The 25,643-nt window shown below is 54.5% G+C and overlaps 3 protein-coding genes across 3 annotated transcripts in view; all 3 read left to right on the top strand.

Moving 5' to 3' along the window:
• LOC127207931 (obscurin-like) overlaps positions 1-12,536 on the top strand; it is a 115,139-nt gene extending 102,603 nt beyond the window's left edge. The window contains exons 83-88 of the mRNA XM_051167283.1: positions 2,337-2,504; positions 2,755-2,857; positions 3,163-3,292; positions 4,132-4,243; positions 9,139-9,181; positions 11,091-12,536. Coding sequence (XP_051023240.1) covers positions 2,337-2,504; positions 2,755-2,857; positions 3,163-3,292; positions 4,132-4,243; positions 9,139-9,181; positions 11,091-12,231 — 1,697 coding nt within the window. The 3' untranslated portion in view covers positions 12,232-12,536. The remainder of the gene's footprint in view (positions 1-2,336; positions 2,505-2,754; positions 2,858-3,162; positions 3,293-4,131; positions 4,244-9,138; positions 9,182-11,090) is intronic.
• Positions 12,537-15,413: 2,877 nt separating this feature from the next.
• LOC127207930 (obscurin-like) lies at positions 15,414-17,419 on the top strand. Its single transcript, XM_051167282.1, has 5 exons — positions 15,414-15,693; positions 16,220-16,332; positions 16,634-16,802; positions 16,943-17,021; positions 17,119-17,419. Exons 1-5 carry the CDS (start codon positions 15,519-15,521, stop codon positions 17,417-17,419), a joined length of 837 nt encoding a protein of 278 aa, XP_051023239.1. The 5' UTR covers positions 15,414-15,518.
• A 449-nt stretch (positions 17,420-17,868) lies between these two features.
• On the top strand, positions 17,869-25,632 carry LOC127207929 (obscurin-like). Its single transcript, XM_051167281.1, is given in 15 exon segments — positions 17,869-17,975; positions 18,041-18,101; positions 18,557-18,634; positions 18,893-19,065; positions 19,264-19,290; positions 20,183-20,335; positions 20,432-20,477; positions 20,855-20,932; positions 21,192-22,325; positions 22,327-23,143; positions 23,667-23,747; positions 23,903-24,013; positions 24,132-24,299; positions 25,142-25,264; positions 25,409-25,632. Coding segments are annotated over 15 exon segments (3,381 nt in total).
• The last annotated feature ends 11 nt before the right edge of the window (positions 25,633-25,643 follow it).

The following is a 25,643-nucleotide window of genomic DNA, read 5'->3' as shown; positions in this document are numbered from 1 at the left end:
TTGCCCAGGACCGTGCACACACCTGCTAATGTTAGAGCTTTCCTTTTCTGTGGCTGTAAGAAAGTACCAGAGTCTGTATTCTTTACAAAGTAAAGAGATTTCTTTTCATATCAGGGTTTGGGGGCTGAAAGTCCTAAAAAGCATAGTGTCAGTTGGCATGTGGCAGTGCACATCAGCGTGGGAATACGTGTCAGATGGAGGGAGCAACCGTGGTAGTCAGGAAGCAAGAGGGGCTCCGGCTGGGCTTGCTTTCTGAATAACTCTTGAAAAACTGAGTTGCTCCTAGAAACCAGAAGCAATCCCTTCTCAAGGCACTGTCCCCGGTGGCCTGGTTCACTTCACCTAGAGCCCTCCACGTAAAAGTTCTAGCCCCTCCGTATCATCCACACTGGAGACCGAGCTCCCACTACAAGAACCTACAAGGGGCCCACCCTGAAACCATAACGGTGCTCAAAGGGACCCTCCCCATGGGAGGGCAGTCTAGAAGGCCCACTGCAAGCTATAGCCCTTTGGGAATCTCTCAGGCCAAACTTGGGTGGCTGGGACCACAGAGAAGATACAGAGGGGGCACTCACCATTCTCAGGGGCCAAGAGTCCCAAAAGGCATTGGTTCCCCTGTGGAGGTCAGGGCATCTGAAGGAGAAAGATCGGTTATTGGGAATGCCGGTGTGGTTCTGGGAGCTCCATGCTGGGGACAGAACCCTGAATCTTGGGTCTCTCAGCCAGGCCTGCTGGTAGAGCTCAGCTCAAGCCCAGGTATTTGAGACAGATGCTTCTAGGTTACCAACCAGAAGAACACTGATTCAGCAGAAATGGACTCCCAAAGGACCTTGAAGGTCAGAGTGCTGCATCCAGACTTAAAAGCACCAATGGATATATATTACAGACCTTGGCTCAGGAACTCAAGGGGACTTTGGCTGTTATTATCCAAAGCAAATGAGGAGCCACATCTGGTATCCCTCACACTTTTGCCAAGGATGTTCACATCGACTGGAGCTACATGGATATTGACTGAGCTAGCTCCCTGTTACCATACAAAGCCACTGAGTGTGACTTGACCTCCATGTATCCTTGGCCTCTTTCCCTTCCTGGGTTCCCTGTTGTCTCTGTCAGCCATTCTGGGAAGGGACACGGAGGCTGGGCCGGGCAGCAGTTAACTTCCTTAGCTGCCACCTTTCTAGGTGGAGTCTGCCCCATCTGAGTATGGCATGCCCACAGTGGAGAGAGCCACAAACATACTGGGCATCCAGAGGTAGAAGACAAGGCCTTGGCCAACCAAAGAGTGCCTCCCACTGGTCAGACTGGGTGGGGCTGAGATGTGGCACTTGCTGATACTCTCTCTCCAGGTCACCATATTCTCTATACGATGGATTCCAGTCCTTCTGGTTCCAGGGAGACACAATCAGGACCACTGGAAATGTGAACCTGTTTAGTTTTACTAGTTTTTAAGGGCTGTGGAGTCTCTATGGCAAATACCTGTTCCTTCCATCACTCTCCCAGGAAAGAAGCATGCTTGCCTGCAGTGTTGACATGGGTGTTCATATGATAGCTTAGTGGGAGATTTTAGCCTTTGGATCGTTTCCCGTGAAGCCACGCCTTCTCCTATGAGATAGGGGTCTCATGTGTTTATACATGGAAACATCCTGCCTTTAGGATGAGCTGGGGTTGCTCTGCTGGACACACATTTTTCCCTGAGTGGAAGGGCGGGGAGTTCTGGCTGCTCATGGCTGAGGAACCTCGAACTTTAACTGTGAGAGGAAAGGCACGAGGGTGTATAGCCTGGGAGCAGGGGCCCTCTGGTACTGAGGTCTGCTGGGATTGGTCTCCACTCACTCCGGGGAAACCCTGCATGTTGTCTTGCTATAGGACAGGGTCAGATACAGAAGGAGGAGAAGGGCATCAGGGAACAATGGCTCATGCAGGCTCTAGGTTTTTTCAGGGTAGCGGAGACTGAGGGGGAAAGAAGTTCATATCAAGTATGCTGGACATTGTCACCACATAGGATCCCTGGAGAGAGGCAGTCATAGGAAGTGGAATGACCAAGAATCCAGCTGGGTTTATTGAGTGTCTTTTACAATTCTAGGCCCATTCAGTCTCTATTTCTAGAATGTTGAAGTTGGACAGAGACAGATATCTGAGTCAAGGCCCTTACGGAGAGACACTGAGAGAGAGGGGGGGGGAAGGAAGGGAGGGAGGGAGGGAGAGAGAGAGACAGAGAGAGAGAGAGAGAGAGAGAGAGAGAGAGAGAGAGAGAGAGAGAGAGAGAGAGAGAGAGATTACTCCCAGGCATCAGCCTTTTGGGCCTTATTCCATGAAAGCCTGCCCCTGCTTTCCAGATGGGAAGCCAGTTGAGGTGGACCCACACCACATCCTCATTGAAGACCCTGACGGCTCCTGTACCCTCATCTTGGACAACCTGACTGGCATAGACTCTGGCCAGTACATGTGTTTTGCCGCCAGTGCTGCTGGCAACGCCAGCACCTTGGGGAAGATTCTAGTACAAGGTGAGCAGAGGGAGCTGTCTAGCATGATGGACACAGTCCATAGCCCAGAATATAGGTTGTGGTAGGGCTAGTGTGTGGGGTGAGCCTGAGGGTGTGGAGCAGGCAGAGTAATGTGGGGGTCTCCCAGAGACTCCCAGAGGAAAGTCACTGTGGGAAGTAAAGCTATCCCAGTCTCCACCCAAGTGCTCCATCAACTCCATCACAGACATCTTTCTGTCTTTCCTACCCTTGTCTGCCTCCGCGCCCACAGTGCCCCCACGATTTGTGAACAAGGTCCGGGCCACACCCTTTGTGGAGGGGGAGGATGCACAGATCACCTGCACCGTGGAAGGCGCCCCATACCCTCAGATCAGGTAAGGCCTGGTCTGTAGCTCCTGCCAGTGGTGGGAGGGGCTGAGCACCATGATCTCCCAAGCCAGGGAAGTTGTACATGGGTCACTGGAAAGTGGAGTTGGTATCATGGGGTTGTGACTCCTGCTGGACATAGTGCCCTCTGTGGCTGGGAAAACATGGCTGAACTGTGGCTTCCAGGAGGGGACCTGGGACAGCAGCTCTAATCACAGGTAGCTTTGTCTGGGGGTGCCATGAGCACCCTGAGGGTACAATGAAGATGGCTCTGGCAGGACACTAGTTCACAGGACCTTCTGGATGGTTCCAGGTGGTACAAGGATGGTGCCCTGTTAACCTCGGGCAACAAGTACCGGATGCTAAATGAACCCCGCAGTGGTGTGCTGGTGCTGGTGATCCGAGGGGCCAGCAAGGAGGACCTGGGACACTATGAGTGTGAGGTGAGGCATGTGTGTGAGGGACAATCTGTGTCCTCTGGGGTCTGGTCAAGCCCAGGACTCACTGTATAGGTGTGGATGCTCTAGGCTGACCAGAAGATTTCAGACTGCTGTCACCCACCAACCCAAGCCACCTGTCCTCTGCCTCGTAGCCCCTCCTGTCACATTAGGCTGGGCCCTGCTATCTTGTTCCCTTGCCGTTGCCCACACCATTTCAAGACGATGCTTAACATCTGCCATTTAGAGGAGACCAACGCTGGCCTCAGCTGTCACTCACGAATGTAAAAAGTATAGCGTCATCTACCTGATGAATCTGGTATTGCACAGGGCAGAGCTCAGGCTTGCTCTTGCAGGCTCTGTGTCCTCAGGCCTGAGGCAGAGATCAGTCTGAATCCTCTGGCCTGTATCCAGCTTTTAGTAGAGCTCTTGTCTGGAAGCCAGCCTCATCTGTGTATCATCAGCTGGGACCCTAGAGCATTTGACTCCCATAAGACTTCCTGGAAGTCAGGGTATCCAAATTAACCCTGGATTAGATGCTACAGATACCCAGGGCCATGTAGTGACTTAAATCAGCTAACTCCAGTTTCAGGTTTTTATCATTCTATTTCAAGTGTTCACACCTTCCCTCTCTTCAGCTGGGCAGCCACATCCTGCCCTGGGGAGGGAGAGAACAGTCTCCATATTATAGGTCACTAGGGAGCCCATGACCTGGCTAGGAGCCCTTTGCACTTGGCAAAACACACTTGGGGTAGTGACCCCATGCTAGACCATCAAAGTGGTCTAGGGCACAGATCCCTGGAGGAGCCTGGGTTCCTAGTGGGCCTCTGTTGTCCCTTTGGCAGTTGGTGAACCGGTTGGGCTCAACACGTGGTGGTGGAGAATTATACATGCAGAGCCCCGCACTGCGTGCCCGGGACCAGCACCACCGGGAACAGCTTGTGGCTGCTGTGGAAGGTAGGTTCTGTGTCTGTCTGTGCTGTCTCCGTGACATCCAAGTTTTAAGCCCCAGGCTGGAGCCTTCACTGGTCTGGAAAGAGCCTGGTGGAACTGAAACTATCATCTCTGTTCCTTAGAGAAGAGAGGGGGCTAGCATCTCAGGGTGGGGAGTGATGGAGGCTGGATGTTGGGGAGGCTGTAGCTGCAGGGTCATGTGCACAGCTGTGAGTGCCGGAAGGCTTTGAACCCAGAGTGAGAGCTGGAGGTTACCCTGGATGATAGGGATCCCACAGTCCTACTCAATCATTGTCTCTGCAGAAAGGACATAGCAGGGCTTACATCTGCTTGAGTGGCAGTGCTCATGGAGGCTCTGTGCAGGTGGCAGCAGGAGTGGGTGAGGGGTCCAGTTGATGGCAGGGGCAGGTCTCAGGATATCCCATGGGGAAGGACTCCCTGTGAGAGGCACAACACTGCCACAGCACAGTGCGATTGTCTTGGCTCAGGGATACTCTTGGGGTGCTACGGGGGTGGGGTGGGGTAGAGATGGAAGTAAGCGATAAAATAAACCTCACTAGGGGCTAGAGAGATAGCTAAGTAGCTAAGAGCATGTGCTGCATTTGCAGAGGACCTGAGTTCAGTTCCCAGCGCCCTTGTCAAGCAGCTCACAACTGCTTGTAAATCTAGCTCCAAGGGATCTGGCACTGTCTTGTCTCTGTGTCTGTGCTCACATGTACAGACTCAAAATCAGGTGAATTTCTTTACTTAGCCTGGAAGATGTGAACAAATGTCTGTTCCCTCCAGACAGGGCATCAGCAATAGATCAAAGAAACAGCTCTCCACAAGTCTTAGTAAATTGATGAGGTTGCTGGGGGCAGAGGTAAAGGTGAAGGGTGACTTGCAGAAACATGGCTGACTCCAGAGGCAGCTGTTTCACTCCGAAGTCCATCCCAGCACGGGTGACAAATCTTGAAAGCTATGTCCCCGGAGCATGTCACCTACGCTGCACACCCTGCAAGCAGCTCTGTTAGTTGACTTAGTAACAGCTGCTACTTACATGACCTCACTTTCTAAGCTTTGTAAATGTTGTTCACTTCCTGCGTCTTCATGAGATTCCCTCACTAGAGGCATGTTTCAGTTTGGAAGACACAGCCATACAGTATTCCATCTCTTCCTCTGCCTCTTACAATCTCTCTGATCCCTTTTTCGGATGTTCCCTGAGCCTAGGGAGGGATGAGGTAGGTGCCTGCCACGCATGGCTGAGTGTGGCAGAGAAACTGCTGTTTAGTTTCTGGAGCTAATGGAATATGGGTCTTTTCCTGACAGCAGCAATCACTGATGGGTGTAAATACAAATGTTTAGAAAGCAATTTGACTGGTACATCACATCCAGTGACCAAAACAAATAGTAATTGCCTCCCCTCTGGGACCATAGGCTTTTTCCCTTCCTTGCTGTTCCTTTATGTGAATCCCCTCCCATGGAACAGGCTTTACACCTAATAGGAAAGAAGATGGTGGTCCCCCTAGCGGTTGTGCCACTGTTGTACCTGCTTGGAATGTTAGTATTGTAGCACACAGGGCCACTCAGAGCTGATGAGGACTGTTCATGGCACTTGTCTACCAGTGGTCCAACTGGAACCTTCTGGCAACCAGCCAGCAAAGAGGAAACTTCTACTTCATGTTCAACCTTATTTTCCACGTCCGGTCTGTGTTCAGAGTGTGTGACATCTTCAGTAACAGGATCTCACCATTTAGTCCTGGAATGCAACCGTGATGACAGCTTTTATGGTCTGTAAGGCCTTGGGGGCCTCCGTAGCCCACAGCCTGTTGAGAGGCAGCCCACCCCGGCAACGGGATTATAGTCGATGACCATGTGATTCTACTGTCTTCCCATTGCATGTAGGTGCTCTCACTGGGACTCCATCACTGCTCTTCCAGGTGCTTTAACAAATCTGTAGGACTCTTCTCCGGGGTCAACATTTTATGCTGAAACCTTTTTATTTTTAACAGAGGGTGGGTGGGTTCCACCATCATCCATCCACTTCATGTAAGTGCCAGATGGTGTTGGTCGGCTAGGCGTATACTAAAAGAGAAGCAGTATAAAGGGCCAGTGTAGCAGTAAAAGACCACATCACTTCTCTCTGTGGCTTCATCAAAGAGCAGTGTCAGGCACAGGTGCTGCACTCATCATCTAGCCTTCCATAAGTCACCTGACGTCCTCATCCTGAGGCGCGTCACCCCACCTTTGATGGTCTCAGGATGATGAGTCCTGAGTTGCAAATGCCAGCACTCATCACAGGATCTGTGCGGCCACTTCATCCCAAGTGTCTTGGTTCTGTTGGCCCCTGGGAAGGCACCACTAGTGTCGTGCGACTTTTACTAGTGAGAGGAAACATTTATCCCAGACCATGGCACTGATGACAGGCTAAGACACAGATCTACTGAAATCTAGCTTAATGAGCCAGTGAGGTTATTGGGGCTACTCTCAGGAATACGGGTGACACAAATGCAGGTATATCACTGGAATCTCAGAAAGCCATATCCTGGGAACTCGCTGAACAACCTGGAGGCAGCTCTGCTGGCCAATTTCCTCTCCCCAGAAGTTGTTACTCCTTAGGTAACTTGGGAGGGGGCCAGCATCTTGTAAATTTTGTTAACTTTCTGAGTCTTAATGAACTGCCCTCCAAGAGGAAGTATTTCATTGAGGGTTACAGGAGGGTTATGATAAGACGCTTGCATGGATAGTCAGGATGGGGAGGGACCAGCTAGTGCTGTTCCATCTGGAAGGTGCTCATAGATGCTGGAGGACCTCACATCCCTGACGGCATGCAAGCAGAGAATGGACCAACAAGGAGTGCAATATATACCTTCGAATACTGAAAGCTGGCTCATGTGGTCTCTTGGCCATTGGAACCAGTTCCTGCCATTTTGTGGTCCTGTTTCTCAGATCTTCTCAGAACTGAGCCAGTCAGAGCTCAGCAGCTCAGCCTTGGGACCTCTGATGTTTTCCATTGTCCCCTCAGAGACCCCCTCTTCCATTATGAGCAAATGTCTTTACTTCTCATCCCTCATAGGGCCAAAGACCCTGGCTAAGCCCCTTTCTGTAATTTCCCACACACGGTCTGTGCCTGACCACAACCTGGTAACGGAAGCACCATGCGTCCTTGCGTCTGCTGCCACTGGCATGTCCACTTCCGGTGCGCCTCCTGTCCTGTGCACATCTCCTCACTGTGCACAAGAACATCCTACATATGCATTTACTTGGTTGTCATGATGAGTCTTTCTCTGGGGTAGAAGAGGCTTGGCAGCGTGGAAGAGCAGGCCTTCAGGACTCACTGGGTTTGGATGTGTATCAACGCCTTGGGGAGGCAAGAAGGCTGGTCCTGGAGGAGCCTGGAGCCAGAGTCCTGCCAACCTGCTTCCTAACTCCCATCCTGCTTCCTGTTAACCCCGCAGCTCTGCAGTCGGAGTGGCCTGACAGAACTCTGTGGGTGTCGCTGCCCTCTTGCTTTGTCCTGCCTCAGGCTGGGAGCCCTGCTTTGCGCAGCTGCAGCCTGCCTGTAGCTGTCAGTTACACCCAGGCCCAAAGCTGGGTTGTGAGCAAAGGAACCAGGAATGTAGCATCTCAGAGGTGTTGTGCCCACTGCCCTTGAGAGCAGTATAGAGGGATCCGTTAGGGAGGGTGAAGGTGCTAGAACAGGAGGGAACACCAAATGCTGTGACTGGATCCCAGACTCTCACTGTGAGATCCCTTTACATTAGAGGAAACCTACATGTGCGCGCACGTGTGCGCGCACACACACACACACACACACAGCCCTACAAACACATACATGCCTACACATATGTGCATGCACGTGTGACATGTGTGATTCCATGCAATAATGCACATGTATGCGTGTGTATTCAAGCATATGTATATGCATTATAAGCATATATGTGCCTGGGTGCAAAAACATGTATGTGCCTGTATATATAAGCACATAGTAAATGGGTCTTCCACACACAGACACTGACTGTACCTTAACTCATGTGACCTCAGCTGAAAGGAGTTAACATGCTCTGTTGCCTTCCTCTGCGAGGCCTTGCAGCACACCGGCAGTCATGAGTTAGTGGCCCAGGCTACAATAATGAGTAGTTTCCCCACAAGGTTGTAAAGAAGGCTACTGAGATGTTGTGTGGGGGAGGAGAGGGTACTATAGGGGGAAAGCCCTCTCCCCAAGCTGGATGGAGACAGACACAGCTTGTTTCTGACGCTAGAGCTCCATATAGAAAGTGGGAACTGCAGACCCCATTTATTAGCTGTCAGACAGAGGCATGCTGGGGTTGTCTCCACTGAGAGAGACAGGTCCCCTTCCTACACGGTGCCACTGTCTACGGTCTGTTCCTAAGAAGATATCTGTGGTGCCCCTGCACTGTGTGTGCCATTTTTGGAACACCAGGGTCCATCTTCCTTCTTAGTCTTTGTGATTATTTTTTTGTAAAAGAGGATCGGCCATCCTAGCCTAGCCTTAGGGTGGCTGCTGGCACACTGTGCAGCTCCAGGCTCTCCCTTCCCCTCTCTGGCCTCAGATTCTGTGTCTGAGAATCGGAGCCATGTGTGTGACAATTTCACAGGACTCTCGTGGCCTATGGACTGGCTACCCATCCCCAGCCCCTGTGGTACCCTAAGGATACTAAGTATTTTCTTTGTGTGAGATGCAGGGTTGACACCATCCATAGGGCAAGTAGTGTTCACAGACGAAGGAACTGGATCCCCCTACTACAAAGGCCTCCCCAGGAACACACAGACAGGCAGAACCAGACCACGCTCCTACACCAAGCAGGTTGCTACGTTGCCAACACCGCTCAGACAGCTAAGCCCCCCCAGGTGCTGCTAGTCTGTAACGGTTGCTGTTCCGACTGTTTTCTTTGTAGTCACTGAGCAGGAGACAAAAGTCCCCAAGAAAACCGTCATCATGTAAGTGCAGGCGTGACTCTGATCTTCCTCTGACTGTCATGCCCATGCATGCTACTAACCTCCTCACCTTGCCAGCCCGTGTCCTTGCTGCCTGCCTGCCTGCCTGCCTGCCTGCGGATACAGCCTTCTCGCACACCATGGGTATCAGCACCTTGCAGGTTCTCGCAGGTGCTCTCAACCACTTTCCCATGTCTGTGGAACCACCACACACCTCAGCTCTCTTCTGAGGCCTCAGAGTACACCCCACAGGGTGGTGATATTCTACACACCTCATGGTGGTTCAGCAGGCTGGTGGCTTTCCAGCTGTTGGAGGAAGCTAGCAATGAAAGCCTCAGTGGGCTCAAGATGGAACTTCTGCCCTTTAGTATCTGAGTGTTTAGGGAATGTTAGCGACAAGAGCTTCCTGCAGCAACAGATTCCCATGTCATAACCTGTCCATTGCCCAGTGCAGCACTTAAATATGTCTAGTGCGACAGAAAGCCAAATCGTTGGATCTAAACTAAACAATGCTCCAACGGTGGGTGCCATAGCCCTGGGCCATTTGTGTCTCCAGGCCTAGCCCTTATGTTTAGAAGATGGGATGAGATTCTCTGGGAAGTCAGGAGCCCATCTCAGGCCTGTCAGCTGAGAGCTGTCCCCACCAGTTAGCCCTTTCTGCCTTCTCGAGTGCTTTCAGAGCTCAGACAGAGCCCTGTGTATGGCTCCTAGGAGCTCAAAGCATGGTGAGCCCGCAGAATGTGGGATTGTGTGAGACCTGGAGACTCTGGGCAGCCTTCCCCTAGGAGATGCAAGGGGATATAAGAGGCAGGAAAGCCCAGGACGTGGAGGTCTCTTCTGCTTCATGGGTGGCCACGTTGCTGGAGAATTCTGTCTGCGGATCTTGGATGAAATGTGGGTTATCCTTCCATGTCCTTTATCCACCTCTCTCCCAGGGTGGGGTGTTCCCATGGTGCCACCCAGCCTATGCTCAGCACCCCAGCCTTGGAAAGGCCCCATGCTAGAGTTTGGCACAGATGGTTGTCCATACCTGCCATGTGGGGAGTAATATTATCAGACACTCAGAGGCATCAAGACCAAAGTCCTCGGTGCCAGAGGAGACCCCAGTTAACCAGTATTTGTGACGTAGCCGTGGGAAAGTTCTTACTCTTTCCATTTTTCTATCCACACCTTCACTGGGAGCAAGAAGCAATTAAATCCAGACTCAAAAGCTTGCAAAGCCTACCCGATGCCTGCACTCACCCTGGTGACCATGTTCTGCCTCCTTTTCCGGTCACCCCGACTCCCATTTTGGAAGGTGGAACTCATACAGGGCACAGGGCATGTGAGAAGCTACAAGGCCTATGGCAGCCTAGCAAAGTCCAGAGCCAAGTAGCCTATTCAAATGTCTTCCTTGGCCTGGTGAGGCCTCATTGTTCTCCTCCCAGAAACCAGGTCAGAGCCGGCTGAGTCCCGAGCCTGGTATTGCACATGTGGCTGCTGCATCAGCCAGCATCAGTCCCTGTTAACTCAGGGCCTTCAGGCACTGAGAGCTGGCCAGGTACTATTCCTTGGGGACAAAGCACAAAGCCTGCTCAGGGGGTGGAAAAGATGGGAGAGCAGCACAAGGGACATTGCAGAACACCTCACTTGGTATCAGGAAGTACTTGGGATTTTTACCTAAGACCACATACCGAAGGCCGAGGTTGACCATGGGAACTTTGTGCTTTGTTTCTTTGGTTTTCTGTTTTGTTTTCCTGGCTAGGGCTGTGCAGGTTGGGCTTAAGTGCATGTGTAGGTGTTTGTGTTGTCTTACCTTCTGCTTACTCACACGTGCACTAACTTGGGCTCTGACATATGCTGATGGCACTATGCTGGGTTAAGGTTGTGGGTCTCTGTGCCCATCTCTTCTTGGGCCCTCTCCCCCTACTAGAGAGGAGACCATCACCACCGTGGTGAAGAGTCCTCGTGGCCGACGACAGTCCCCCAGCAAGTCTCCCTCCCGTTCACCCTCCCGCCGCTCTGCCAGTCCACTGAGGCCGGGGCTGTTGGCCCCTGAGATGCTGTACCCACCGGGGACCAGCCTGTCCCGGAGGCTTGAGGTAGAACCAGGCAGGAAGGCCCCGGTGCCTTCATTGTATGTGACAGAAGCTGAGACCCACACTCCAGCTTCGAAGGCCAAGCCCAAGTGGTTAGAGGTGGAGGAAACCATTGAAGTCCAAGTGAAAAAGACAGGGTCGCGGGGTGCATCTCCTGTCCAAGAGATGCCCAGCCGTGGAGAGGGGGTCCTCTTCACATTGCCTGGTGGGATCCCTGGCAGGGACCCAAATGCCAACAACTCCAACAACAAGAGTTTGTACCAGGAAGCCCGGACTTGGGGCCCTGCTGTGGTCCATGTTGGTGAACCCTTTGTCTTCCATGTGGACTCAGTGGGCAACGTGGACTGGGCATCTGCTAGTCTTGAGCCAGAGGGGGTCAGAGCCTCCCAAGAGGAACAGGACACTGAAAAGGAGGAAGGAGGCGGTGACAGAGAAGAGAATGACTTCCTGATGGAAGAGCCCCAGGACACTGGCGACCTCCAGGGCCGTGACCCCAAAATCCTCACACACAATGGCAGGGTGCTGACATTGGCTGACCTGGAAGATTATGTACCCCAGGAAGGAGAGACTTATGGCTGTGGGGATCCCATCCCCAGCACCCATGATGAACCTCCCTGTGAAGTCTCTGTGCTCCAAAGAGAAATCAGCCAGCCCACTGTGGGGCAACCTGTCTTACTCAATGTGGGGCACCCTCCAGGCCCCAGCACCATACCCAGCTTCTTCAGGTCAGGGCCCCAGGTCCGCAGCCCTGGCGCGGTCTCTATCCTCTTGCGCGAGGCCCAGGCAGGCCAAGTGAGTGGCGCCCCTTGGACGAGCTCCTTCTGTACCCATGTCCAGAGTTCTGTCGATGGTGGCCAAGGTAGCTTCAAGACAGAGGTCTCCACCCAGACGGTCAGCTTTGGGGCCGTAGGAGAGACGGTCACTCTGCATTTTAACCCAGATGGGGGAGAGGCCCCAGGTCCCTCTCAGGGCTGATCGCTCACACTGGAGACAATGAGGTAAGGCAAGTGGCCCAGAGCCTTGGACCCTGCCAGGTGCCAGCATCTTACCCTGGAACCCACTGCTTACATCGGGGACCTCCCACCCCCTGTTCTTCTTCAGCCTGGGATTGAGCCTTCCTTGCTTTCCTGCCCGGTCCTTCCTACCTCACTGGACCTATTCACTGCCGGGAGGATGAGGGGAATGCCTGCAGCGTTGAACTATGCTGATGTCACTTCAGAAGAGCCCTGGCCAGAAGCAGTTCAGAGACTCCCACTTTGGACTCTCCCCCTCACTCCCCCCCCCCCCCCACCGCCAAGGCCTTCTGTGAGGCTCTAGAAACAAGATGTGGACTTGAGTGTTTGCCCTGAGACACATCCCCCTTGAGGGTCTTCCCTGGTGCTGCACCTAAGGCATGTGTGAACTTGCCACCAGCTCTGCAGTTCTTCACAGCTGTAGGGTGGGGTAGAGGGGATGGTGGGGTGGGGGGTGGGGAAGCCCTGGCCTTTGCCCTGATGAGAACAATAAACCAAGTCCCAGATTCTCCTCTCTGCTCTTTCTTGCTTGCTCACCTAGCAGCTCAGGGTCCTCTTGTAGCCACCTGCTAGACCTGCTCCCTTTCCTCAAGGTCACATCTCAGGTCATATGGGCCTTTAGGGTGGCTGATTACCTGTGTGCCCTGACAAAGTGCATTGCAGGTCCCAGACTGCTTTGAGGTCTGTGGGTAGCTTGGGGGCAGGGTATGGATCTGTCTTTGACAGTCTATGGGGCTGGTCCTTGGGACTCACAGTGTGACCAGGGAAACCACTAGAGTCACTTTTGGCCTGTCAGGGTATGAGCAGGCCTTCCTAAGCCCTGTATAGCTAAGGTCACTGTAGGACAAAGGAGGAGTCAGGAGTGAGACTGGGTGACACATGTGTCCCAAGCTCTTGGCATATAGGGGTCAATCTCACTGTCTGCAGAGGAGATGACCCGGGACCCTAGCACTTGTTGGTGACGGGATGGAGCCCAGGAGACCTATAGCCTTGAGGCCTGTTCTAAGGGTGCTTCTGGCTTCTTGGAGTTGGGAAGGAGGACTGGGTGCCTTCCAGCCTGGGTCTAGGGGTGTCAGATGCCTCAGAAGCGGGCACTGAGGAGGATGTGGAGAGGGAAAAGCTCTGAGCAGGGAGCTTGCTGGAAAGTGGGTAGTCAGCAGCTCTGGGGCGTGTGTGTGTGTGTGTGTGTGTGTGTGTGTGTGTGTGTGTGTGTGTGTGTGTGTGTGTGTGTGTGTCACCTCCATGTAGGGAAGCAGGTCTGAAAGAAGGCACAGGGAGAACTATGGGAGCCACACCCAGAAGAGGTTTAGAGTATTGGAGGTTACCTACCAGGAATTGGGTAGGGTCACTGGCCTGAGCTGGGCTTGGACCATTTAGGTGTGAGGCAGAAAGCTGTCAGCCACACGGGGTGAGGCCTGAGCTGCCCTGGGAGGTGAAATGTGCTCATGGCTTCCTGAGGACCCAATCGTATGGTTCCCCTGGCCCTTGATGTGCGCAGGTCTAAGATTTGGAGTTTAGAGGCAGCGTTGAGGGGAGCTAGGCCTGCATAGGTGTGTGGGGCGGGAGGCACACTGAAGATGGGCACTCTCTGAAGAAGACGTGCTTTCTCTTTAGCTTCATGGAGGGTGGCCCTGGGTGTACGTGCATCTGGGGAAGGAAACACTGGCCCTGTAAACAGTGGCCCTGTCCCTCAGAGCTCCTCTCTGTGACGTATCCTCCTGGGCCTCCCCATCTGGGTGGCTTCTCAAGCAAGGAGCAGTAGGAAGCAGGAGAGGTGGGAGAGGGCAGTCTCTGAGAACTGGGGTGGGTACTCAGAGCCCGTGCCTGGGAATTTGGGTCCCCAGTCCAGACTTACCTTGTGTTCCCACCCTCCTGTCCACAGACACCTCCATGGAGGACTCTGTCCACCTCACCCAGGATGGAGCTGACCAAGAAGCCACTTCTATCCTTTGGAGGCTGTTGGGCTCAGAAACCCTGAGCCCCTCCCCAGGGGATTTTCCCCACACCAGACAGAGTGAGCCACCTGCATCTGAAGAGGCTACTCCTCAGATCCCAGGCATGACAACCTCAGGTACACCTGGTGAAGCCCAGTGGGTGGCTGATGACAAAGACTGTTCCTCTCCCCTACCCTGCCTGTGCTAACCAGCCCCACCCCATCCTTGGCCATGTGATCTAAGGGGTCCCCTTGATTACCTGTTCCATGGTTACAAACTTGCGGAGCCCGGGGGCACCTTAAGTCTCTTTATAGCTTCATTTGCCATCATGTGCTTTGCCTGGTCAAGGCTCACCCCTTAACTTGACATCGGTTTCCCTTCCTGTGTATGTACCAGTACTCCAGAGGTGTTCACTCCTACCCGGAGCCTCAGTTTCCCCAGATGTGTCATCTGTCCACTCATTTGCCCCAAGCTCTCCTTTTGTAACCAGCATGACGCGTCTCTTATCTTGTCGATGAGTAGCGCATCCTCTATGGGGCCCCACACTGCCACCTGTGTCCTATTCTTGTGTCACTTCAGCCTGCGTGGACGTACGGGCCCTGGAGTTCAGAACTTCTACATCCCAAAGCCAGCTGGGCTGGTGCGCTGGGATTATCAGGCTTGCCGCCCTGGTGGGAAACTGGAGGGCCCTGATATACAGCTTCAGCAATACAGCCAGCGTGCAGTACTAAGTTGTGGGAGCCAGGACTGCATGGTTCTCACTGTGGCCCTGGAGCTGCTCTTGACTTGGCAATTCACCCCACACTGGCCATATGGGGAGCCCATGCTTGTTAACGAATGTCCTCGCCAACCCAGCCAGGATTCAACTCACTAGGCTTCCTGTATTTTTTTTTTTACCAGCGGAACCCCCAGAGGCCTCACAGCCTGGCGTACACAAAGGCCTGAAACAGGAGGCGACAACAGCTTCTGGGTCCCAGGGACGGACTGTACCTATTCGGTAACTTCCTGAGCTAGAAGGGTTATGTGCAGAACTGCCCCCCCCCCCCCCCCCCAAGGGGCACACTAGGTGGACAGTGCTCTGGCCTCATGGTCTTGAAGACTCAGTAGGGTGTACTTGAAGCTCTCCAACACACTTCTTACAGGCTCCATCCTAAGTTAGTGGGCAAGGGAGGGCAGGGAACCCACCCTAGGGCAGGGGACCCACCCTAGAGCATAAGGTCTTTGGCTGAAGCCTGGGGCCTCTTCCCAGACATCTATCCCCACATATAGGGAGTAGGGTCACCATCCCATTCTGAGGCTCAGCTACCTGAGAGGTATGGAGTCAGGGTGCCTCAGTGAGCAGAGGCCATCCTGCCTTGCCTCCAGGGTAGAGGGAACAGCCTGGCCAGGTGCAGGCACGGGGCAACTGCTCTTGGACGTGCACAGCCAAGTCGTCATGGAGACCACACAGAGGACCTACGTGTACCAACCTCCAGACACAAGTTCTGCAAGTATGGAAGCGGGCCAGGCAGGTGGGGTGTACATGTCGGGTGCTGGTGTGTGTGTGTGTGTGTGTGTGTGTGTGTGTGTGTGTGTGTGTGTGTGTGTGTGTGTGTGTGTGTGCACGTGCATTTCTATGAGGGCTAGTCGCATGGCATGCCTCAGGCCACAGTTCCACACCTCTTCTTTCTGTGCCCCCTTGGAGGCTCTAGCACTTTCTGGAAAGAGACAAGCAGTGCAGATGTGGTACCTGCAGCTCTATACTTGAGAGAGCCTATTAGCAGCGTGCCTGCTTTGGCTTGCCTGTCCATTTAAAGCAGGAACAACATTAGCTGTAACGAAGGAAGCACTTTGCAACTGCCAAAGGCCTAGGCGGTGAGGTTGGGTCACTGTCACCAGGGAAGGAGGTGGGCTTCCTGGTCCCAGGGACATAAATCAAAGCTTCACTGACCACAGATGTGCATGGTGGTCTGTGCACCTAGGGCTATGAAGCCTGCAGGTCCCTCTACACGGGTGTATTCTTCCCACCTCTCCCAGGGGCCCCGTCCATGCAGGTCACTATTGAGGATGTACAAGTCCAAGTAGGTGACATGGCACAGTTTGACGCTGTCATTGAAGGCAACCCACCGCCCACAGTGACCTGGTACAAGGTAGGAGTAGGCCCAAGAGACAGGCTTCGGGAGCTGGAGGCCATGGGTGCATGTATGCATGACAGCATGTGAGAGTATGGCATGGGGCTCATGCACCCAGCCATGCAATTGTAACCCCCACCCCATAGTCCCACCCTGTACCCCTATCCACTCCCTTCCCATCCTACCTCTGGCCTGCACCTGGGGTTGGACACACAGCTGGTATTGGAAGTACTGCTCTAGGAAGGGTGTGTGGGTCCAGGTGCTCGCATCTCCCAGGACAGGCTGATGGCAGCCAAGCTTGTCTCCTATGTGCATCCAGGAGAGCAACCAGCTGGTGAACAGTGCCCGGCTGAGCCAGAGGCAGGACGGAACTACATATTCCTTGGTGTTGACTGACGTGGCCCCACACGATGCTGGCGTCTACACATGTGTTGCCCATAATGCAGGTGGACAGGTGCTCTGCAAGGCAGAGCTGCTGGTCCATGGGGGTGAGTTGACTGTCTCCTCCCAGGCCCTGGACAGGGAACAGGGAGCAGGGAGCAGGCCCTGTTGTTGCTGCATGGGAGAGCAGTGGGGCCGGGGCTGTCATGGCTGCCTGTGCTGTACATGACCTGTGCTTTGACTATAGGGGACAAAATAGACTCAGAAAAGCAAGCCTATCGGAGAAAACTGCATTCCTTCTATGAGGTCCAAGAAGAGATTGGGAGGTATCGCTTCCTCACCTTGCCCCGCCTCCAATCTCCAGTCCTCCCCAGGACACCCTCAGCCTACCTTGAGCTTCGTCTCTCCCTCTTTACCCACCAGGGGTGTGTTTGGTTTTGTGAAAAGAGTTCAGCACAAAGGAAACAAATTGTCCTGTGCTGCCAAGTTCATCCCATTACGGAGCAAGACTCGGGCCCAGGCATACCAGGAACGAGACATCTTAGCTACCCTCAGCCACCCACTGATCACTGGCCTCCTGGACCAATTTGAGACACGGAAGACTCTCATCCTTATCTTGGAACTGTATCCTGCACCTTGCCCCCTGGGGAGGGTTCATGAGGCATCGGGTCCCCAGCCTGGGGCTGGAGTTTCTGAGTGGGGCCCCTGGACCTGGGTGCTGTAGTGACAACTACTATCTCCCCTCCCCACCCCCCGTATCTAAGCAACCTGTTCCTGAGGCTGTGACTGTGTGTGACAACGGCTGCCGAGCCTAGCACTCATAGTGGCATGGTTTGGAGATTTAGATATGAGATCTTTCCTTTCTGTGGGTCACGGTTGGGGGCCACCACGGTTGCGGGCTGATCCTGAAAGTTCTCAGCAAGCACGGCCTGGGGTCCCTCCCACAGGTGACCTCTTGGATATTGGAGAGGAGCCTCACATCCCAGTGTCTCTAGGTCTCTGTCACACCCACGGGCTTTGTTTGAAGCTGCCTTGTCACTCCTGAAGTTGTGTCTTAGGATCCTGGGAAAGGGGTGCTTGGAGCGGGCTCTGTGCAGAGACGAAAGGGTGCCCCAGTTCCACTATACTGCTGTCTCAGTCACCAGGGTCTTTCTGAAGGCCCCTCTCTCAGGCATGGTAACTATCTGGGACCCCAGGGGCCTCCATTTCACCCTCCTTTGCCTGAATACCAGCACCCCCAATCTGGATCACAGGAGCCTCAGGTCCCCCAGCACCTCTCGGTAAGCATAGGCCCAGGAGTAAGATGGAGTCCAACCAAGTACAGCTTTTCCTTGACCAAACCCAGGTGCTCATCTGAGGAGCTGCTGGATCGCCTCTTCAAGAAGGGTGTAGTGACTGAGGCTGAGGTAATGTCTACCCTCTCCTTGCCTGAGTGGCTCCCTAGGGTCAGGGCCCGCATCCTAGTCCCTGGATATAGCCTCTCTTGACCTGATGTCCTTGTAGCTCCCAGGGTCCAAAGGCATAACTATCCCTCTCCGACCTTCTCCTGAGCACACCTGTCCAGCTGTGCTAGTGGTGCCCGTCCTCCCTGGTTTGAACAGGCTGCTGCTTCCTGCCTACTCAGGCTCAGCCCACCTTTGGGAAACCTTCAGCCCTGGGACTCACAGGTCCCTGAAAGACTTTGTTAGCCACTTATGTCGTGGGGCCTGGGTTAAGAGGAGGAAGGCCTGACTATGGGAGCAAACTGGAATGGAATAGAGAAGGCTGAGGCTGGCCCCTCACTTGGGCCAGGCCTCCAAGAGGTACCTGCGGCAGCCTCTTGGGGGCGCTGGTTCCAAACTGAACCAAGCCTTTCCCACAGGTCAAAGTCTATATCCAGCAGCTGGTGGAAGGCCTGCACTATTTGCACAGCCATGGTATCCTTCACCTGGACATAAAGGTACTGAGCCCATGGTACTTCCGGAACTCAGGGTGGGGACAGGTAGAAGCCAACCTGTGCTTGGGCTAGAGAACTCACTGCTTCCCTGCCCTCAGGTAAGGTTTGGGTCTGGTGGAGTAGGCGATGTCTGACATGGGGACTCCCCACTGCCCTTTACTGGTTCCAAGGACTCTTCAATGCTTCCCCTTGGCCCAGAGGATAGGAGCTACCTCTTTCCTGAAGCGTAGCCCTCAGCAACCTCCCAACTCTGCCTGACAGCCCCCCAACATCCTGATGGTGCACCCAGCCAGGGAAGACATTAAGATCTGTGACTTTGGATTTGCCCAGAAGATCACCCCTTCAGAGCCACAGTACAGCAAGTACGGCTCGCCTGAATTTGTGTCCCCAGAGGTCATTGAGCAGAGTCCTGTGAGCGAGGGCTCAGACATCTGGTGAGTGGATGGAACACCAGGAAGGCTGTGGTTCTGGAAGCTCCCTGTTCCTCTGCGCGCCTGTCTGGTGGCTGAGGATCCTCATGACCTCTGCTACCTCTCCCAGCCCCAGGCTTCTGCAACCCCCACATGCACACCCCTTGCTTGTGGACCAGGCCTGGTTTGACTCACAGTATGTGGTGGTTTTCATTCTTGCAGGGCCATGGGCGTCATCTCCTACCTCAGGTAAGCAGACCCAGCCCATCACCTCTTCCAAGCTGACCCCTCAGTGTAGGCTACGTGGGCTGTTGGCCACCCCAGAGCAGCCCCAAGTCACATAAGGCAGCTATTTTCAGACCAGGCAGTAGGCCAAGCCTGATAAAAGGTTTTGTTTAGCATTTCTCACTAGCAAACACCGCATTGTCACGAGGCAGAGCTTAGCCACTTCCCTGCAGGCCTGGATGCTTGTCCATGGGAGGACACTCTGACCGTCGCTGCCCTGAAGGTGCTTTAGTGGTATAGCCTGAGTTTGGATCCACTCTGCAGTCTAGTTCCTACCCTAAGCACACCTTGAATCCCATCCCATTCTGAACCTGAAGCTCTGCCTCATTAAGGCTAGGTGCCATCTCAAACTGACTGTGGATACACGTATCACTTTGAATCCCTACCTCCCATTAAAGCTATCATCCATATCCCAAGATGCATCTATATCTCTGTCCTATTTTGGACATGAGTCCCCCATCTTAGTACAAGGACAAGTGACCATCCCAGGATAAGCCTTTATCTTTACCTAAGTCAGAGCCAAGGCACCCATTTCCGTCTTATCTCATATTCTGGATTCAAGTGGAGCCTCCATCTCTTCTATAGGACAAGCCCTAATCCCCACCTCTGGCTGAGGCTAGGTACTTCAGTGAGCTGAATCTCCCTTGACCACAATCTCAGCCCGAGCCTAGATGCTCAGACTGTGAGCCCTGATAACCACTCCAGGCGTTGCCTGGATCCCTGCTCCAAGCAAATCCATCCTAGATCACTCCGGTCCATCCTCTGACACTAGGACCCTCAGGTCTAGATGAGTGCGGTGCACATGCAGTGAGGGAATCTCCCCCAAGGGTCAGCCTCCACCCTTCCCTGCTTTCAGCCTGACCTGCTCATCCCCATTTGCTGGAGAGAGCGACCGTGCCACCTTGCTGAATGTTTTGGAGGGGCGGGTGTCTTGGAGTAGTCCCACGGCTGCCCATCTGAGTGAGGATGCCAAGGACTTTATCAAGGCCACGCTACAGAAGACCCCTGGGTGAGTGCACACCAGTCCTTCACCTGCCTGAGCTCCAGTCAGCCCTGATGCAGGGCCACCTGACTCACTATGCCCCTGGCTTTCCTCTTCTGCCAGCGCCCGGCCTAGCACTTCCCAGTGTCTTGCCCATCCCTGGTTCCTGGTAAGTAGGCCCAGCTTGGGCTCAACTCACTGCTCCGCAGAGGGAAACAAAGGCCAAGAGGTCTCATCAGTATGGATGGTTCTGGTCTGTTGTCTCCCCCTCCCCCCAGCTCAGAGGAAGCCAGTCTTTCATATTGGCAAGGGGGGGTCCTTGGGTCCTTCACAATGAATTGCTAGGCAGTTAGCAATGAGGGATTCCTGCTGCCTTCCTGGGCATCTGGGAGAGGGACTTGTAGTGTCCTGACCCCAGAGTGTCTGAGAGGAAGAGACCCTAAAGTTTGCTAGTTCTGCCTCGCTGGGCCTGCGTTCCAGGAGGGCCCCCATCAGGGCACCGGGGTGGGTCTCTTATCGCCATAGCCACTTCTCTCCCCACTGCAGAAATCTATGCCGGCTGAGGAGGCCCACTTCATCAACACCAAACAGCTCAAGTTCCTTCTAGCCCGAAGTCGCTGGCAGGTGAGTTCCCCTTTGCCAGGACAGAGGTGCTGAGGCCAGGGAAGGGAACCTACATCTAGCTGTGCGCCCCACTTAGGCCAGGAGCACAGGGCTGGGTTCCCTTTAGTGCACCAGGTGGTGGGATAGAACAACATAGTAGCAAGTGCAGAAGATGCACAGATGTCCCCCTGGGTCCTACGGGAGCAAAGAGGCAGTGGGCACCCCACCTCTTCCCACGACCAGCCATGCCCAGCAGATGCCCTTCTGTCCCCATTTCCAGCGTTCCTTGATGAGCTACAAGTCTATCCTGGTGATGCGCTCCATCCCTGAGCTGCTCCAGGGTCCTCCAGACAGTCCATCCCTGGGAGTGGCCCGGCACCTCCGAGGGGAAGCCAGTGGTTCCTCTAGCTCCTCGTCTTCCTCGGACAATGAGCTCGCCCCATTTGCCAGGGCTAAGTCGCTGCCACCTTCCCCTGTCTCTCACTCCCCACTGCTGCACCCTCGGGGCTTTCTACGGCCTTCTGCCAGCCTCCCAGAGGAGACAGAGGCCAGCATGCCTACTGCTGATGCGGCCATGCCAGCATCTCCCCAGGGTGCTGGGCCTCCAAGAAGTCCAGGTTGTGTGCCCCGGCACAGTGTCATCAGCAGCTTGTTCTACCAGCAAGCTGGTGAGGGTTCAGAGCGTGGGAGCCAAACCTCGAGTGCGAAGAGGCACCCGGCTAGGAGGCGGCACCTGCTAAAGGGTGGGTACATTGCAAGAGCCGTACCAGGTCTGCGAGAACCACTGATGGAGCACAGTGTGCTGGAGGAGGAGGCTGCTAGGGAGGAGGAACAGGCCGGCCTGCTGACCAAGACACCCTCCTTTGAGACTGCCCTACGACTACCTGGCTCCAGTGGCCGAGAGGTCCCGGGCCGAAGCCGCTCCCTGGACCACAACCCACCAGATGCCACGGGCCCCTCTCCTGAGGCATGCAAGGGACAATACCTGTTCCCGCCCCGCTCAGGGGTGACCCGTGAAGCCACTGACAAGGACATGGGGCACAAAGAGGGGTTCTTTTCACCTAGTGGCGACTTGAGACCTGCTAATCAAGAGGGATCATCGCAAGACAGTTGTAGAGAGAAACCTGCCCCTTCTTGTCACTCTGAACTTGGTTCTGGCCCCCCGGAGGGCTGCAGTTCTCTATCACCACAGTCGCTTGGCTGCTTACCTCCACAGTCACAAAAGGGCCTCTTGACACCCTGTGCTCCTTTCCTCTCCGGACAGCCTCAGGCAGCACCATTCCCAACCCAAGCAAGCCCTCTTCCGGAGGAGCCTCAGGATAGCACGCTCCCTGGAGGGCCATGTCCCTCCAGTTCCCCAGGGCCAGCCTCCCAAGTAGGTGCCTCCCTGGATACTGAAGGCTTGTCTGAAGCAGGGGGACACATATGACTTCACACCCCCTCCACAGAGGCCTCAGGAGCAGGCCACCACCCGGAAGTTCTCCCTGGAATCTCGTGGGGGCTATGCAGGGGTGGCAGGCTATGGCACCTTCGCCTTTGGCGGGGATGCAGGGGGCATGCTAGGACAGGGTCCTCTTTGGGCCAGGATGGCCTGGGCTGTGTCCCAGTCCTCAGAAGAGCAGGATGAAGCTGCGATTGAGAGCTCTCAACCTCTGGCCAGCTCAGGGCCCATGGCTGGGGCCTGTGGAGTTCCTTTAAGGACTTCCCCAAGCCTCACCCCATGGGAGGAAGTGGAGCAGGTGTCCCTGGTACAGATCCGGGATCTGTCTGGTGATGCAGAGGCAGCCGACACCATCTCCTTGGATATTTCTGAGGTAGATCCCGCCTACCTCAATCTGTCTGATCTATATGACATCAAATATCTCCCATTTGAGTTCATGATCTTCAGGAGGGTCCCCAAACCTACAGAGCAGCCAGAGACACCTGGCTCTGAAACTGAGGCCGGGCAAGGGCTGGCAGAGTTCCTGGAGGAGGCCGTGTGGCCCTGGCCAGGCGAGCTGGGACTACGTGCTGGCCTGGAGATTACAGAGGAGCCAGAGGAGCCAGATGACCTGGAAGCGCTTCTGGGAGAGGCTGCTGTGGGCAGGAAGCGAAAGTGGTCCCCCTCCCGTGGCTTCTTCCAATTCCCTGGGAGGTGCCTGTCAGGGGAGGAGCCTGTGGAGCTTGGGCTGCGCCAGAGGGTGAAGGCCTCCATGGCTCACATCTCCAGGATCCTGAAGGGCAAGCCGGAAGGTGACCTCCCCCATCATCCGGCATGTCCACATGTCTCTTGTTTTGCACCCATGGGGCTACCCTGTCCTCTTGTGCCCTCTAAATTCCCATTAGCCTCTCCCTTCCTGTTCTATGTGACCCACACCTCCTGGCCTGACCCGGCACACAGGTCTTGGCTAGGATGCTGGAATTCCCCTCTGTAACCCTGACATCCCTCCTTGGCTGGGTTTCTGAGACCATCCCTGATACATAATGGCTGCAGAGGCCTAGAGCCAACAGCAGGGGGCAGGCCTTTTGGGAGAGATAGGGTCCATGGTTGAATCTACTAGACCCAGATCCCCTTCATCTTCAGAGCCTCCATGGCTTCTGACTTTCCTAACCTCAGACCCAGCCTCCCAGGCACCTCTTGGACCCCTCTCTGTGCCCTATGCTGGCAGCCTGCTGAGGGAGGCTGGGGTGGCTTTAGCAAGCTTGGTTCTGGTCCTGACCTTTCTCCTGGGCAGATTTTCCAAGTCCTGAGCTCCTAGACCTCTTTGTCCCACAGGTCCTGAGAAGGAGGAGCCCCCCAGAAAGAAGGCAGGCCTAGCTTCTTTCAGGCTGTCAGGCCTGAAGGGCAGGGACCAAGGTAAGCAGGGATCACAACGTGGGAGTCCAGTGCAGGGTGCTGGTTGTAGAGGTCTAGTCAGTTTGGGAAGGCTTCTGTTGTAAGCCGAGGGTCCAGCCTGGGCTCTCAGATCAGGAAGTCTCCTCTCAAGGCACATCTTTTGCCCCCTCTCTTAGCCCCATCCTTCCTAAGAGAGCTCTCAGATGAGGCTGTGGTGCTGGGCCAATCAGTGACATTGGCCTGCCAGGTGTTGGCCCAGCCAACTGCCCAGGCTACCTGGAGCAAAGGTAAGGAGCTATCCTGGAGTCTGGGTGCTGAGCTGGTGTGGACAAACAGCAATCAGAGGCCCAGTAGGATGGTATGGCTGTCCCAGGGAAAACCAAGGCTGGCCTTGTCTTGTCACAGATGGGGCCCGCCTGGAGAGTAGCGGCCACCTCCTCATCTCTTCCACCCTGAAGAACTTCCAGCTGTTGACCATCCTGGTGGTGACAGAGGAAGATCTAGGCACATACACCTGCTGTGTGAGCAATCCGCTGGGGACAGCAGTCACTACAGGCGTCCTCCGGAAAGCAGGTGTGTGGGCCACACCAGAAGTCTCTGCCAGGCCATGGAGGCTGGGCTGTGTGTTCCAGGAGAGCTCATTTCATTTACTGGCTTATGTGAGGGTCGATGTATGGAACTCAAGAAAAGTCACAGGGGGCTGGAGAGATGGCTCAGAAGTTAAGAGCACTGCCTGCTCTTCCAAAGGTCCTGAGTTCAAGTCCCAGCAACCACATGGTGGCTCACAACCATCTATAATGAGATCTGGTGCCCTCTTCTGGTATGCAGATGTACATGCAAACAGAACACTATAAATAATAAATTAATAAATCTTTAAAAAAAATAAAGAAAAGTCAGAGGTAGATAGAGCTGCTAAGGAGACATCTAGGGCCAAACACAGGCCATTTGTGTAATCAAGTGACAGAGAGAAAGCTACACATGCCTGAGATGTTACCGTCCTCTCCTGACTGTGCCATCTCATCCTCCGGTACTGCCTTCTGGCTCACACAACGTCCAGGGGGGCTTTTGGAACAGTGAAGACAGGGACCACTGGCCTAACTGACTGGCCTGTTTGTCTTGTGCTAGAGCCCTTAGCAGAGGATGAGGCACTATCCAGGGCCACTCCATGGGGTCTTGAGTGTACCCTGGTAAGGTGGCCAGCTAAGAGGGATCTTGATAGAAAAGGCCAGGCAGATGTCCCTGGACTCCCACTAGGAGAGGCACCAGGCTCTTCTACCCGTCCTATCTTGAGGACCCTCTCTTTCAAGTGACAGAACTAGTGAGAGTGGGCCTGGCAGCTGCTGAGAGATAGGTGTGGCCAGAGATTGGTCCTTGAGGGTTGAGTGTCCATGCTGACCGCAGGGTTGCCCTTGCAGAGCGCCCCTCATCCTCTCCACGCCCAGAGGTGGGGGAAGTGTCCACAGATGCCGTGCTGCTGGTCTGGAAGCCCGTGGAATCCTGTGGCCCAGTGACCTACATTGTGCAGTGCTGTATAGAAGGTATAGGCTTCCTGTCACTTAGGCCTCTCTGCAGGGTTGACATGGAAAGGCACTGTGGGTGTGTCTGCTCTCTGTGGGTGGCCTCAGGAGAGGGGTTCCCTTGGATCTCCCCAATGCCCTTCTCAATCTCTCCTGTGTGGTCAGGAGGCAGCTGGACCACCCTGGCCTCTGACATCTCCGATTGCTGCTACCTCACCAGCAAGCTATCTCGGGGTGGCATGTATACTTTCCGGACGGCATGCGTCAGCAAGGCAGGAATGGGCCCCTACAGCAGCCCCTCAGAACAGGTCCTCCTTGGAGGACCCAACCACCTGGGTGAGTTTGTGAGCAGACGGGGCAGATATGGGTGTCCGTCAGACCAGGCATAGACACTCTCTGC

This window comes from Acomys russatus, chromosome 25 (genome assembly GCF_903995435.1).
Source record: "Acomys russatus chromosome 25, mAcoRus1.1, whole genome shotgun sequence".
Taxonomy (NCBI): domain Eukaryota; kingdom Metazoa; phylum Chordata; class Mammalia; order Rodentia; family Muridae; genus Acomys; species Acomys russatus.
The sequence above is the reverse complement of the archived record's forward strand: the minus strand, read 5'-3'. Positions and strand labels throughout refer to the sequence as shown.

Bases quoted from the DNA above. Each gene is read 5' to 3' on its own strand.
- LOC127207930 (XM_051167282.1), top strand. From the start codon at position 15,519: ATGGAGTCAGGGTGCCTCAGTGAGCAGAGGCCATCCTGCCTTGCCTCC. The intron at 15,694-16,219 runs GTATGGAAGCGG...CACCTCTCCCAG, and splicing joins TCCAGACACAAGTTCTGCAA to GGGCCCCGTCCATGCAGGTC. The intron at 16,333-16,633 runs GTAGGAGTAGGC...ATGTGCATCCAG, and splicing joins CCACAGTGACCTGGTACAAG to GAGAGCAACCAGCTGGTGAA.